The sequence below is a fragment of the Mus caroli genome, unplaced genomic scaffold, assembly GCF_978045245.1.
Source record: "Mus caroli unplaced genomic scaffold, Mus_caroli_1 scaffold_6, whole genome shotgun sequence".
Taxonomy (NCBI): Eukaryota; Metazoa; Chordata; class Mammalia; order Rodentia; family Muridae; genus Mus; species Mus caroli.
Genome location: NW_028227261.1, coordinates 1,049,668 through 1,061,681, shown reverse-complemented (window position 1 = coordinate 1,061,681; position 12,014 = coordinate 1,049,668). Strand labels below are relative to the sequence as shown.

Here is a 12,014-nt window from a genome sequence, read left to right as displayed (position 1 = left end):
GCAAACAACGTACTGCAGGGTCCAGGTACAGGCAAGAACGTTCATGGCTACAGAACTCCTGCTCTCGGCAGACTTGTACAGGGCTTTGTCTCAAGCAGAGGCTGAAGCTCTGTAGAGGCCAAAGGAACATCATCTCTCCCGGTGGAGAAGACAGGACCCAGGACATGCTGAAGAACCCTCTGCCCTTTACCCGACGTCCTCAACCTTTAAGTATGAAGGACAGGATCCTGCATTTCTTCCTGACATACCTCTAATATGGTCTGCAGCGGGAACATGAGTGGCCAGCCAGGCCCCAACAAGACAATGTGCCCTCAATATGTCCTTGCTATGTTACTATGGTGGTCTATCATCCTGCTAACAAAGAAAAAGAACTTCACTTCTATACAACACCTACTTTTCTTTCTGCACCAGGCAGTCTCTCTGAGCTAAAGACACTCCTGTCTTAAAATCCACCAACTGTGCACCATGGGTCTCAATGGAGCTGGCAGGCCTGCCCATGGGCCCAGCTCTGCAGGTGCTCTCCCTCCCTTCCCGCGGCGGCGGCGGCAGCGGTGGCAGCAGCGGCGTCTCCTCAGGTTCGCCAGCTCCTCCTCACTCACTGGCATTGACTTTTGGAAACTGTTGCAGACACACCATAGCCAAAAGGCTGGCATAACCAGGACAGAGAAGAATCTGAGGACGGACAACAGCGGTGCTTCGCATTGCAGGGCCACCCTGATGAGTCCTGGCCGACCATCCTCAGCCCACAGATACTCTCTACAGAGAGGAAGATCACTGTCTCCACAGAGTCGGTTAAATTACCCTATCCCCCAAAATCCAATCCAAATTAAGTATTTAAAAGAGAAAAGAGACCTTAAGCCCAGGCAGGTGCAGTCCTAGTCTTCAAGCCGATGCTGTAATAACAGGTCACATGCACAAAGCAGTCCCACAAGGTACTAATGGAGCTCAAACTTATACCACCTAGTCTCCCTCCCTCCCTCCCTCCCTCCCTCCCTCCCTCCCTCCCTCCCTCCCTCCTTCCCTCAGATACATGTGCAGATACTCTGAGATGCATGGGAACTTATCCACCACTCTGCCTGCCTGCACAATTCAGTCCAAGTAAACTTGCACAGTCCTGGAGCAGGCACATTGGGCTATGGTCAGCCATACCACTTGAATCTATGTAAGCACACTTCTCACATAACACTGTGATCCTCGGGCAACATAGGAATCTGAGGACTAATCTGAAAGATGTTATAAACCAGAGAGGAAACCCTCTTTTTCCTGTAACAGAAGATGAATGTAATAGCAACAACAGGCAAATTAGAGTTAATCCTAAATCCAACCAAAAGAACCATTTATAACAACTACCCATTATACACTGGCATGTCCTGGTAGGGTGCATAGGAGGGATGGTAGTCGCAAACGAAACCTAGACATGACCAGGCTGTATCTGGACCCAGCTCAGGACAATCAGGACAAATGTTCCTGCCTGGCCTCTCAGGTAGCCAAGGCAAAGAACTTCAAAAATCAGGTCTCTTTACCTCTCTTAAATGGAAGAGTAAATGGCAAGGCTCTGAGAACAATGTCTAGGGATGTCCAACTTATGTCCGTCAGATACCTCATTTAAGAGGACATATGCCCACCCACATAGCTCCTGACTCCCATTCCAGGCGCCCAGCTGTTCCTGGGTAGGAGGGAGACATGTGTTCCATCAGCACCAGACCCAAGCTGGAAGGAGGCTTCTCCCCAGCATCCACCAGGGAAGCCTAGGGAGTCACCCTGCCAGCCTGTGCCAGGAAAACAAGGAGTATGACCTAACTGACTGAGCTGTGCACAGGCAACCTACAAGGCCCACCTTGTTTTCAGTTTAAAGAGCTTCATAAATGGAGACAAACCCACTAGGGTCAGGCAAGCTGGGCGACACTTATTGCATAGAAGGATGTTAAAAAAAAAATCACAGTTTTGATAGTTCTGCAAAAAAAAACTTAGCAAATTTACAACAAAACTGTCAAGTAATTAAAGCAAGGCACTTCACACATGAACTTAAACTGCTAATTAAAATCCCCTCGCTTAATTGACTACATTTGCATATCATTCAACTTGGGAGTATAATTCTTTTAATGGTTTGGGCAACACCGTTGTAACACCAGGAAGGGGGAGGCAGCAGGTGAAGCAGAAAAAGGCAGCCAACACCATCAAACACCAGGTGGCAGCCCCAGCAGTACGACAGGGAAGGTCTCCACAAGCGCCCAGGAAAGACTCCATCTCAGAGCATTATGGCAGCCCTGGGGATCTGGCATCTCCAACCAAGGGCCTCACCCCAAAAGAGCCAAAAGAGCCAAGATAGGTTCCCAAGCAACACACCCCAGAACACGGGACCCCCACAATGATGTCCAGCGGGGGAGGGAATAGCAGACGACCTGAGGTTGCTGCACTGCAGCCTCCAGCCCTGCCCACGCACCTCACTTTAAACCCTTAACACCCCATGTGGAGCAAGGGCCTATGCAAAGGTTCTTATGGTGTGGCCCAGCTGCTCCCTACCTGCCAGCCTGCTCTACCTCCTGCTAGAATAAGAGGTCAAAACCCAGGCCCTGCACTCACCTTCAACAAACAAACCCATCAGCCAGTTTGGTGGTACATACCTGTAATCTCCACTCAAAGGACTGAGGTAGAGGATCACAAGTCAACCACAGCCTAGGCTACACAGCAAGATCTTGGCCCCTCCTCCCAAAGAAGCAAGCCCCTCTCCTCTTCCAGAGAAAGGTGCCCTGATATTTGCCCCTCATGACTATTATCTTCAGGTGCCAGGGATGGACGAGATGGAGAAAGAAGAGCACCCTACCCTGACAGCCCAAACACAACTGCAGCATAGGATGCCGAAACCTACACTGGCTTGTGTTGCATGAGAGGAGAGGTCCAGAGTTGCCAATCCTTCAGGGTGGCAGGGCGTAGCAGCACATCCCAGACACAGGCCCAAGTGCCACAAGGTGCCAGAGGGACTGCAGGCCAGTGGCAAGGACATCTCTGTCGTGCTGAGGGCGCAGGAGACATAGAAGGAAAGCACAAACTAACGGTCCTGTTCTCCCCTTTCAAGTCCACCTACTCCAGTGTTTCTCTGGAGTGTACATTACTTTGGGCTACTAAATAAACTGAAAGGGGAGGGGAGGGGAGGGGCCTCTGAGAAAGGTCTGCATTGTCTACCCACAACTTCTCACAGAGGGGACCCAGATACGACACCCTCAGGCTACACCAGGCGGGGACCATCAAACTGGCCCTTGCACAGCAACTGACACAGAGAAGTCCCTTGTGCCAGCACAAATGGGGACATTAGTATTGTGCAAGCAAATCAGTTTCCCTAAGTGCCCCGACTCCTGCAGGTCACACCCCTTCTAGGGCTGAAGACATTCATGAATTAGGGCCTCATACTTCATGGAGGCCTGGCTAACCTTACTTGTACCTCAAGGAAGGGCACCCCAGCAAGGCAAGAGAGACTTCCTCGGCCTCATCTCTAAAAACAGACATCAAGGTCCAGGGACCTGGCTAGGCAGGCTAAGTGCCTGCTGCACAAACATGAGCTGTGAGCGCAGATCTCCAGGACCCGTGCTCGCAGCACCCACAACCCCAGCACCTGATGGAAGAGAGAACCAGATCCCGTGCTCACTAGCCAGCTCAGCTAGCCAAAACAGCAGAGCCAGAGACACTCAAGTCTCAAAATGAGGTGGGGAAGGACAGAGGGCACCAACACCAATTTCTGGCTTCACACACAGGGCATGTGGATTCATGTGTGTGCGTGCACACGCGCACGCGCACACACACATACACACCATGCACACACAAAAGTAAAAATAAAACAAGCAGGCACCAAGAACCTCTGTCTACAAGCAAAGGGCCACATTCCATAGTCAAAACAAAAACATTCCCATGTTACTTTGAGTGCAGAGCCAAGGGACTCTGCTGGCAGCCGCCCACTCTGACTGGCCTTCCCAGCAGCAAGGCCAGCAACGCCTACTATAGGCTGAGGGGTCTGCGAGGGCAACAGCCACTTCTCACTCTGGTTACTTATAGACTTACAAAAAACAACGTGTCCACTGACAATGGGCGGAGACCATCAGCAGACAGTGTACAGGGACCACAACAGCATCAGGGCAGCACCACATGACACCAGTTATGCTTGAGGTATAGCCCCAACTCCTCACTAAACTGGTTAAACCCACTCTGGGAAACTTCAATCCCGCCCCACCCCCATACTATCACCTGTCACGTGGTGGATGGGCCTTCCTCACACCTAAACTCATGGGAAGTCAGGAAGGGGAAGGGTCACATCAGAGCCCAATTATCACCCTGGCCCTCGGGTCAGCTCCACTTGCCAGCCCACAAGTCTTCACTGCACACCATCACCTCTACCAGGTCCCAACACTCATTCCAGGCCACTGCATTTCCCTGAAATGCTAGCACAGTGGGAGCTACAGGAAGCTGTTTCCAACAAGAGCCACCTCTTTCACAGTGACCAGCGGACATTCCAGAGGAAGCCACAGCCAGCACAGAGAGGGCTGGGGAGAACATCAATGCTCACAGCTCCAGCCAAGGGAAACACTCTAGGGCTTTCCAAGCACTCCAACTGGAAACGGGGTCCACGTATCCCCCACGACATATGTGCAAGAGCAGCCTTCTTCAGAGCCCTCGACAAGATGGATAATCAAAGAGCTGTACTAAGGACAATCCCAACCTTCCCTTCTGCAACCATGGAGATCTGGGCACTAAGGCCTGCCCGCAGTGACTGCTCACTTCCACTGAGTCATCCTTCCACCCCCACTACCCAGAGAGCCAGCTGTGATCAGCCCCCACTCATTCCCAGAAGCCAGAAACAAAACACACCATACCACCGCAGACAGCTCCCACAGTGCACACAAGAGCCTGGGTGGCTATGGTGTGGCACCTCATCCCCTGTTACTGAAGTTCTGGCATTCTTTCAGGCATTAGAAGCCAAAAAAGTAAAATCAGAGACGCCATACATCACAAGAGATCTTGGGTGACTCTGGGCTCTTGCCAAGATCCCTTTATCTGTTTCCACACAAACAGGTCAGTGACTCAAAAGAATGCAGACAAGCATAGCCAAATCTACTCACAGGACACTTGGTCAGTACTAAGTACTGTAACCAGGTACACATGTCCCTTGAGGGCCACAGGCTCCTGCCCTGACTTTACTATCATTTCCACTTCCAAATCTTGGTCCTGTTTCAGAAATAAGAGGATACTGGCAGCTGTGAGTCTAGAACCCAGGGATCTCTAGGCAGTAGCACAGAAGCTTGGGGACAGGGCCTTATGTGCAGAGAACAGCTCTGTGAGCAATCTGTACATGTAGTAAGCAATCTGTGAGCTTACTACGTAGTGGCCCTGGTGACAGGGGTGCTTCCAGAGGGTGACCCAGGATAACCTCTCAAAGTACCTCAAAAGGCAGCAAGATCATCGGGGCACAATCCTTGATCTAGAAAAGGGACCAGGACTCCACCGGGTCACAGGAGAAGGTGGGAGACACCCTTGATGGAGTAGTGTAGACAAGTCACCATGACAGGATCCATCAGTGGCTACAGTGGCTACTGACCACACAGAGCACCAGGGGCAAAGCACCTCTCAGCCCCCATCTACATAACACCCAGCTCCATGCTTCCTTTCTCTTCCCTGGCACCAGGGAAAAGGCAAGAGAGGCTCCCCTCACTGCTCAGCTATTCTAGATCTCACAGAAGTAACTTAGGCTGTGCTTTGATTCAAAACAAAGAAACTTTTAAAAAACATTTCAGTTGAAACTTGCATAATTCTTCTAAAGGAGAAACCTTCCCTCAACTTTCGCAATCCTTAGAAAGAGACACTGTTGCAGAATCCAGCCCCAGCCATGGCCACCTCGCCTCCCGCCAGACGGCAGGGCAGGCAAACCCCTCAACCGCAGCCTCCTTTGTGGGGCTGCAAAGACAGAAGCTCCGACCTGGGGACGGGGGTGGGGGGGAGATGGGGAGGCTCTGCTCTAGGGCAGGGCTGGGTTCACACTTGGCCCAGACTTCCTCACCCTCTACATCCTGTCTGCCCTTAAACACTTCAGACAGACATTACACAAACCAGCTGCAGGGGAGGTTGAGAAACGGCAGAGAGTCAATGACCTTACTCTTGGAAGCTTCTTGATGACCGGGGCCTTCATTGGGCATCCGGGGACAAAGGTGAGGGCTACTCAATGACCCTGCTTCCTCCAGATGGTGAGGGACCCAAATGGCTCCCAGAGGAGCCCCAGAAGGTATCAAGATTAATGGACAAACAGCCTGAAAGGCTATGCTGTAAGAGCGTGGCCCTCTCAGAGGTGGGTTTCCACCAATACTCATTAACCCCTCCACGCACGGCTGGCTATGATGTCCTAGAGACCACTCCCAAACTGCCGTCCCACTCTCGGAAGACCTACTGGCCTTGGACTGGAACCACCACCTGGCAGCCATCCTAGACCCAGAGAGCACCCTTCTTTCCTGGACCAGGGCCTGACCTCTGGGTCATATTCTTGGCCCAAGCATCTGAAGGGGAAAAATCAATACCAACTCTAAGAAAGTTGAACACTCTTCAAAAAGAACCCAGTGAACAAAGTGCAGTTGACCTTTTGAAGAACACCAAGACCTGCAGGTGTCCAGGCGACGGGGTCCCAGCATACTGGCACTGTCCTCTCCTAAGGCAATCTTCATGGAAGGAAAAACCCCAACTGAGCAGTGATACACGACTGTGATCCCACCTCTCAGGAGACAAGGCCCTATCCCAAGAAAACCAAAAGAGCAAATCACAGTCCACTCAGAAGACTCCTGAACCTAGCACACCACACTCAGCTCTGCACCCTAAAGTCGCAGTCATGTCCCAAACACACCCAGGGCTCAGTGCTCCCTAAAGCTGACCATCTGACTAGGTGTGGAATTAAGAAACGTGATGTCAGTCCTGCTGTCCCACTCTGAGGAACCCTGACAAGTCTACATTAAGTGGTATCAGCTGCCAGAACAAAGTCCCGAGAATCCAGGCTTCAGAATAGAGATGCCGTAACCTACAACAACCCAAGTCACTCTACACCAAAGCCCACTTCTCAGACCCACAGCGAGGATCCTGTTCTAGCCAGGAGGAGACCGGAAGGAGACACTGCAGCAGCACCAGTAGCTGGCCTGAAAAGGCTAGTAACTACAAATCTTCCTGTGGGACAACAGCCAAGTCCCACGAGGTACACAGAGTGGCAGCTCAAAGGGCCACTGCCCATTTTCCTTTTTATGCAGATACCCTGACTCTGTGGGGAGCCCAACACTATCAAGCAAGCCAAGAGTAAGAGAGAACTGTCCAGAAAGCTACTGGATGGAAGGGAAGGTTCTGAGGCCCCCTTTCCATCTGTGCCCTGCCCCACCACCCAACGAAAAAACAGTATCAAGACAGGTTCAACAAAGCATTAGTCCTAACCTACTTCAGAAAACTGAGGCACAGAGGAGGGGGTTAAGCAACTTGCTCAAGCTCACATAGCCAGTGAGTGAGGAAGAGAGTGAGAATGGGATCCCACAGCCGAACTGGCTCTCTACAAATCTGCCAGGGAAGTTGCCAAAGGGTCCCTCAGAAAGACCCACCGGCTCACTGAGCACCCAAGTAGCCGGCATTTTCTTCAAAGCTTTACCAGCAGAAGTGGACATTTCCTGTTTCCCCGTGACATCAGGAGGGTATTGCAGAAGACCACCTATCATACATAGCCCATGCCAAAGCCGGGGTACAGCAGCCCACACCCCTGTACAGACTCAACTGACCACAGGAACCACAATTCCACCTCTACCAGGCCAATCCCATCCGATCCGAACAGACCCCACCTCAGTCAAAGAGAAGCCGCCTCAGGCAGGCTGCCACAGAGCAGAGCAGCCAAGTGTCATGAGAGCATCAAGGACTCAGGAAACCTACTGACCTCTGCACCTTCCTACCACCAGTTCAAGAACCCACCCCTCTCCACGAAGCACTCAGCTCACCCCTAGTTCAAGACAGCCCACGGGCCCCGTCAAGAGCTGCATGGCCCACAGTTCCAGCATACTCTGTGCTCTCCTCAGCAGATCAAAAATGTTAACATAGGCTATGAAGAAAGTAAGGGGATTCTGACAACATTCAGTGAACGAGAGCGGGCACTCAGGCCACTCCTTAGGACAAGAGAAGTCTGGGCAGCCATATGCCTGCTGCACCCAGACTGACCTCCCCTTCCTGGGTGTTACCTATGGTTTACAGAGATAAACACATGGCTGTCCTGAAGAGGACAGTCCAGCCTGAACCCCCAACTACAGACCCACAGAGTCAAGGGATCAGCAACACGATGGCAGAGCTGGGAGCACCTTACAAAGAAGAAAAAGGAGTCTACCAGTCCCTTGTCAGTAAGCAATCAGAAGCTGGTCAAACTCTAGAACCCAAGCTGAAGCCACCACTTGCCTGAGAGGAGCTGGAGATACAGAGCACCTGAGAAACTTCTCTTCACTCAGCAAATGAGGTGTCAGAGCACTCCCAGGGTGGACAACAGAGAAGAGCAGCTAGACACAAACCATGGAGGAAATGACCCAAGCACATGACCATGGCTCAGCACACTGTCCTGCCTTCTAACCCCACAGTACTGGCATGGGCATCTGAACCATATCCCCTGAGCCCAAGAATCTCATACTCAGCACCACAGGACTTGTAAGAAGACAAAAGTCTTCTACTCAGCGGCGGCTGGGACAAAGGGACCATGCTGGTCCTCTAAGCCTAGACAGAAAGACCACAAACACACAGGACCAGACAAACACAAACACAGACACACCCAACTCAGACAAGACTCTCTGCCTGCTCCCAAGATAAGAGGCGTGAAAGCGTCCCAGAGGCACAGCCTCTCCAGTACCACATCTCTACAGTAGCCACACAAGGGTGCAAACCACCCCAGACAGACAGGTCTCCACTGGTGGGACCCTACAGCCAGGTCCATTTGAAAAGACCTGCCTGCAACATCTCCCACCCGATGCACTGCCCCGGCTGTGGCCAAAGTGCCAAAGAACACACAGCATATGCACACTCCGCAGCCCCCAGAGAATGAGGCGACCATCCTTCTTCAGAGCCCCTCCCCCCCCCACAACTCTGACACGCTGCTGGAGGGGCGCCCAGAGAAAACCGGGCTGCAGCATCTATTCACAGATTTAGAAAAAAAAAAAGTTTGATGCAATAGCTGAATTAATTAGGTCTCCCAAGAATAGCTGAGCCAATGCAGCATTCTGTGTGTGCAATTTAATAAGCCTGGATATTTAAAAGTTAAAGATACTTAGGATGCATATGCAAAGAAACTTCCTGTGGACTCCAGTGAATGATTTAGGTACCAAGTGGCCCAGGAAATGCCCAAGCAGATCTCACAAAGCTTTCTTTGACTCACATACAACACAGCCTGGGCTGACGGGCCTCCACAACCAAGCACGAGAGCAACATAAGGAAATGGGTGAGTCCAAATAAACTGCAGACCATCAGCAACTCCGGCAGGCCGCTGACCACGCCAAAGTGGCCTTCGACGTGCACCAACAGGAGACACCAGGGGCTGCAAGTGCCAAGTCTCTGCCAAGACAGCTAGCCAGCTTCACTTTAGCTGTCTGTGCCCCAGGATTTAAAGAAAAAACAGGAGAGGCAGTAAACATGCATGGATACTCAGCTGAAGACCACAGGCAAGAAAGCATCCCAGCCACAAGAGAGAAAGGAGGCAAACTTCATTCTCATATGGACAACTCTGTCAAGGTCCCATGGTGAGTCAGAAAGTCACAGCCTAGGTCCAGGCGCTCTCTAACCTCCCAGAGCTTGAAGCTGCCACTTTCTCAGACCTTCAGAGCTTAGCCTGTATGGTCAAGAGCTATGAGCCCCGAGAGGGTTCTCCCGTTCACTCTACTCCATAAGAGCAGCGCTCAGACAACACGAAGATGGCCTTACCCACAATAGACCGACAAGCCCCCGACTTTCCTAAAATCAAATCAACTCAAGGCCTGATAAGGTCGAACCACGAGCCCCAACCTTTTGAACCCAGAGGACCCAGAGCAGAAGGACCCCACCCACCCACCTTGAGCATAGTTTGCCAACCCCCAAGACCCGGGGACACTTACCCGGGGCACCCTCCGCTTGTACTTGTTGGCATAGTCGAACTTCTCCTTCACGTCGTCCAGGCAGCGGCCAAGGCGGGCCTGCTCCTCCTTGCCCGTGTAGTCCTGGCTCAGCAGGATGTAGGCCCGCCAGTTGGCTGAGTCGAAGCCCCAGTGGCAGGTCCGGTTCTCCAGGGCCTTGTGCGAGTGTACAACGAACTTGTGCGGCGGGTACATGAGGCGGCAGTCGAGGCACTGGATGCAGGCAGCGCTGGGACTGCTGTACAGCTCGGGCACCAGCAGCCCTTTGCACTTGCCGAAGCACTCGTGGTACACGCGGACGCTGCGTTCGCTGAGCTCCAGGCCCAGCGCCAGGCTGGCCGCCAACTCCTTCTTGCAAGGCGGCGGGTAGGCGCCGCCGTAGAGCAGCGCGTTGCACAGGCGCTCGGCGTCCGTCTTGGTGATGAGCCCGCAGGAGGGCGCGGAGAAGGGCAGGATGCCCATGACTTTGAGGATCTCCAGCTGGTCGGCGGTGCAGCGCGAACAGTAGATGTGCAGCTCATCGCACACCGAGTTGATCTGCTGCAGTGAGAAGTCGCGCAGCACCGAGTTGAGGATCTGCGGCAGGCACAGACGCTTCTCACCTCCCACCACGAAACAAGAGATGGTCTCCCCTTCCAGCACGGTCTCACAGCGCTCGGTGGAGCGGTCCGACGGCATGAAGAAGGGCCCAGGAAGCACGGGCGGCGGCGGCTGGATGGCAGGCAGGTGCAGCACGGGCGGCGGCTCCGCGGCAGTGGGCACCGGCGCCGGCACTGTGGCCGCACCCGCCTCCTTGGCGCTCTCCTTCTTGTAGGCCTCCTGCGCCCAGCGCGCCGAGAAAGCGGCCGGGCCGCCCAGCGAGCTCATGGAGCTCAGGTGGAACTGCTCCAGCGTCTTCTGCAGCCCCGGGTGCGGCTGGAAGCCGCCCCGGCCGGCCGCTGCAGCTTCCATGGTGCGATCGGGCTCCCCCGGCCGCTCCCGCTCCCGTGCGCCCGGGCCCCCACGGCCTCCGCCGCCGCCCCGCGCACCCCGCCGCCGCCCGCGACCGCGGCCACGACCGCCCCCCGTCGCCGGTTCACGGCCGATCACGGCCCCGGCCTCGGCCTCGCCCGGGGGCGCGAAGGCGAAGGCGGGCGGGGCGAAGGGGTCCCGCCGCTGGAGCCCGCCGCCGCCCGGGCCCGGCGCCACATCCACGCGCCCCGCGCCGCGCCCGCCGCCGCCCGGGCCCCCCGCGCGCCCCCCGCGCGCCCCCCGGGCTCTAGGCGCCGGGCATGCCCCGGCGCGCGCCGCCAACGCCAACGCCAACGCTCGCGGGCCCGGGGCTCGCGGGGGGCGCGCGGGCAGGTGCCGGCGCCGCGAGGCGCGAATCGCCGCGGCGGCCGAGGCCGAGGGGCCCGGGAGGAGCGGGGGCGCGGGCGCGGGGCCCGCCGGGCCGTCCTCGCGCGGCGCGCCGCCGCTGCCCCGCTCCTCCCACCGCGCGGCGCCCGCTCGGCTCGTCCCGGCGGTGCTGACCGGCCGCGTCGCGCCCGCCGCCGGCCCCTGGCGGCCTGCCCGCCCGCGCGGCCGCCTGCCGGCTCCCGGCCGCCCGCTGGCCCGCGCGCGCGGCTCCCGGGACGGCGGAGGCGCCTCTGGCCCGCGGCCTCAGAGCACCGCGGCGGCGCGGGGCTCTGCGCACTCGGCGCACATCTTTCCGGCGGCTCGCTCCGGCTCGGACTGAGCGCCGGGAGCTGAGCTCACGCCGCCGCGCGCCGCCCCGCCCCGTACCGCCCCGCCCCGCCCGCGCCAGCCCCGCCTCCCGCGTTGTTTGTTGCTGTGCGTCCGCCTCAGCCCGAGTGCGGGCCAGGAATGTGACCAGCTCCGGGCGGGCTCTTCCAAGAA

At 55.5% G+C, this 12,014-nt stretch overlaps 1 protein-coding gene across 2 annotated transcripts in view; it reads right to left on the bottom strand.

Moving 5' to 3' along the window:
* Positions 1-11,358, bottom strand: part of Ski (SKI proto-oncogene) — a 68,859-nt gene extending 57,501 nt beyond the window's left edge. The window contains exon 1 of one of the 2 annotated variants that reach the window (XM_029475805.2): positions 10,119-11,358. In XM_029475805.2, the coding sequence (XP_029331665.1) occupies positions 10,119-11,087 (969 nt within the window). In that variant the 5' untranslated portion in view covers positions 11,088-11,358. The remainder of the gene's footprint in view (positions 1-10,118) is intronic. The other variant, XM_021160770.3, reaches the window with a different exon arrangement.
* Between the last annotated feature and the right edge of the window lie 656 nt (positions 11,359-12,014).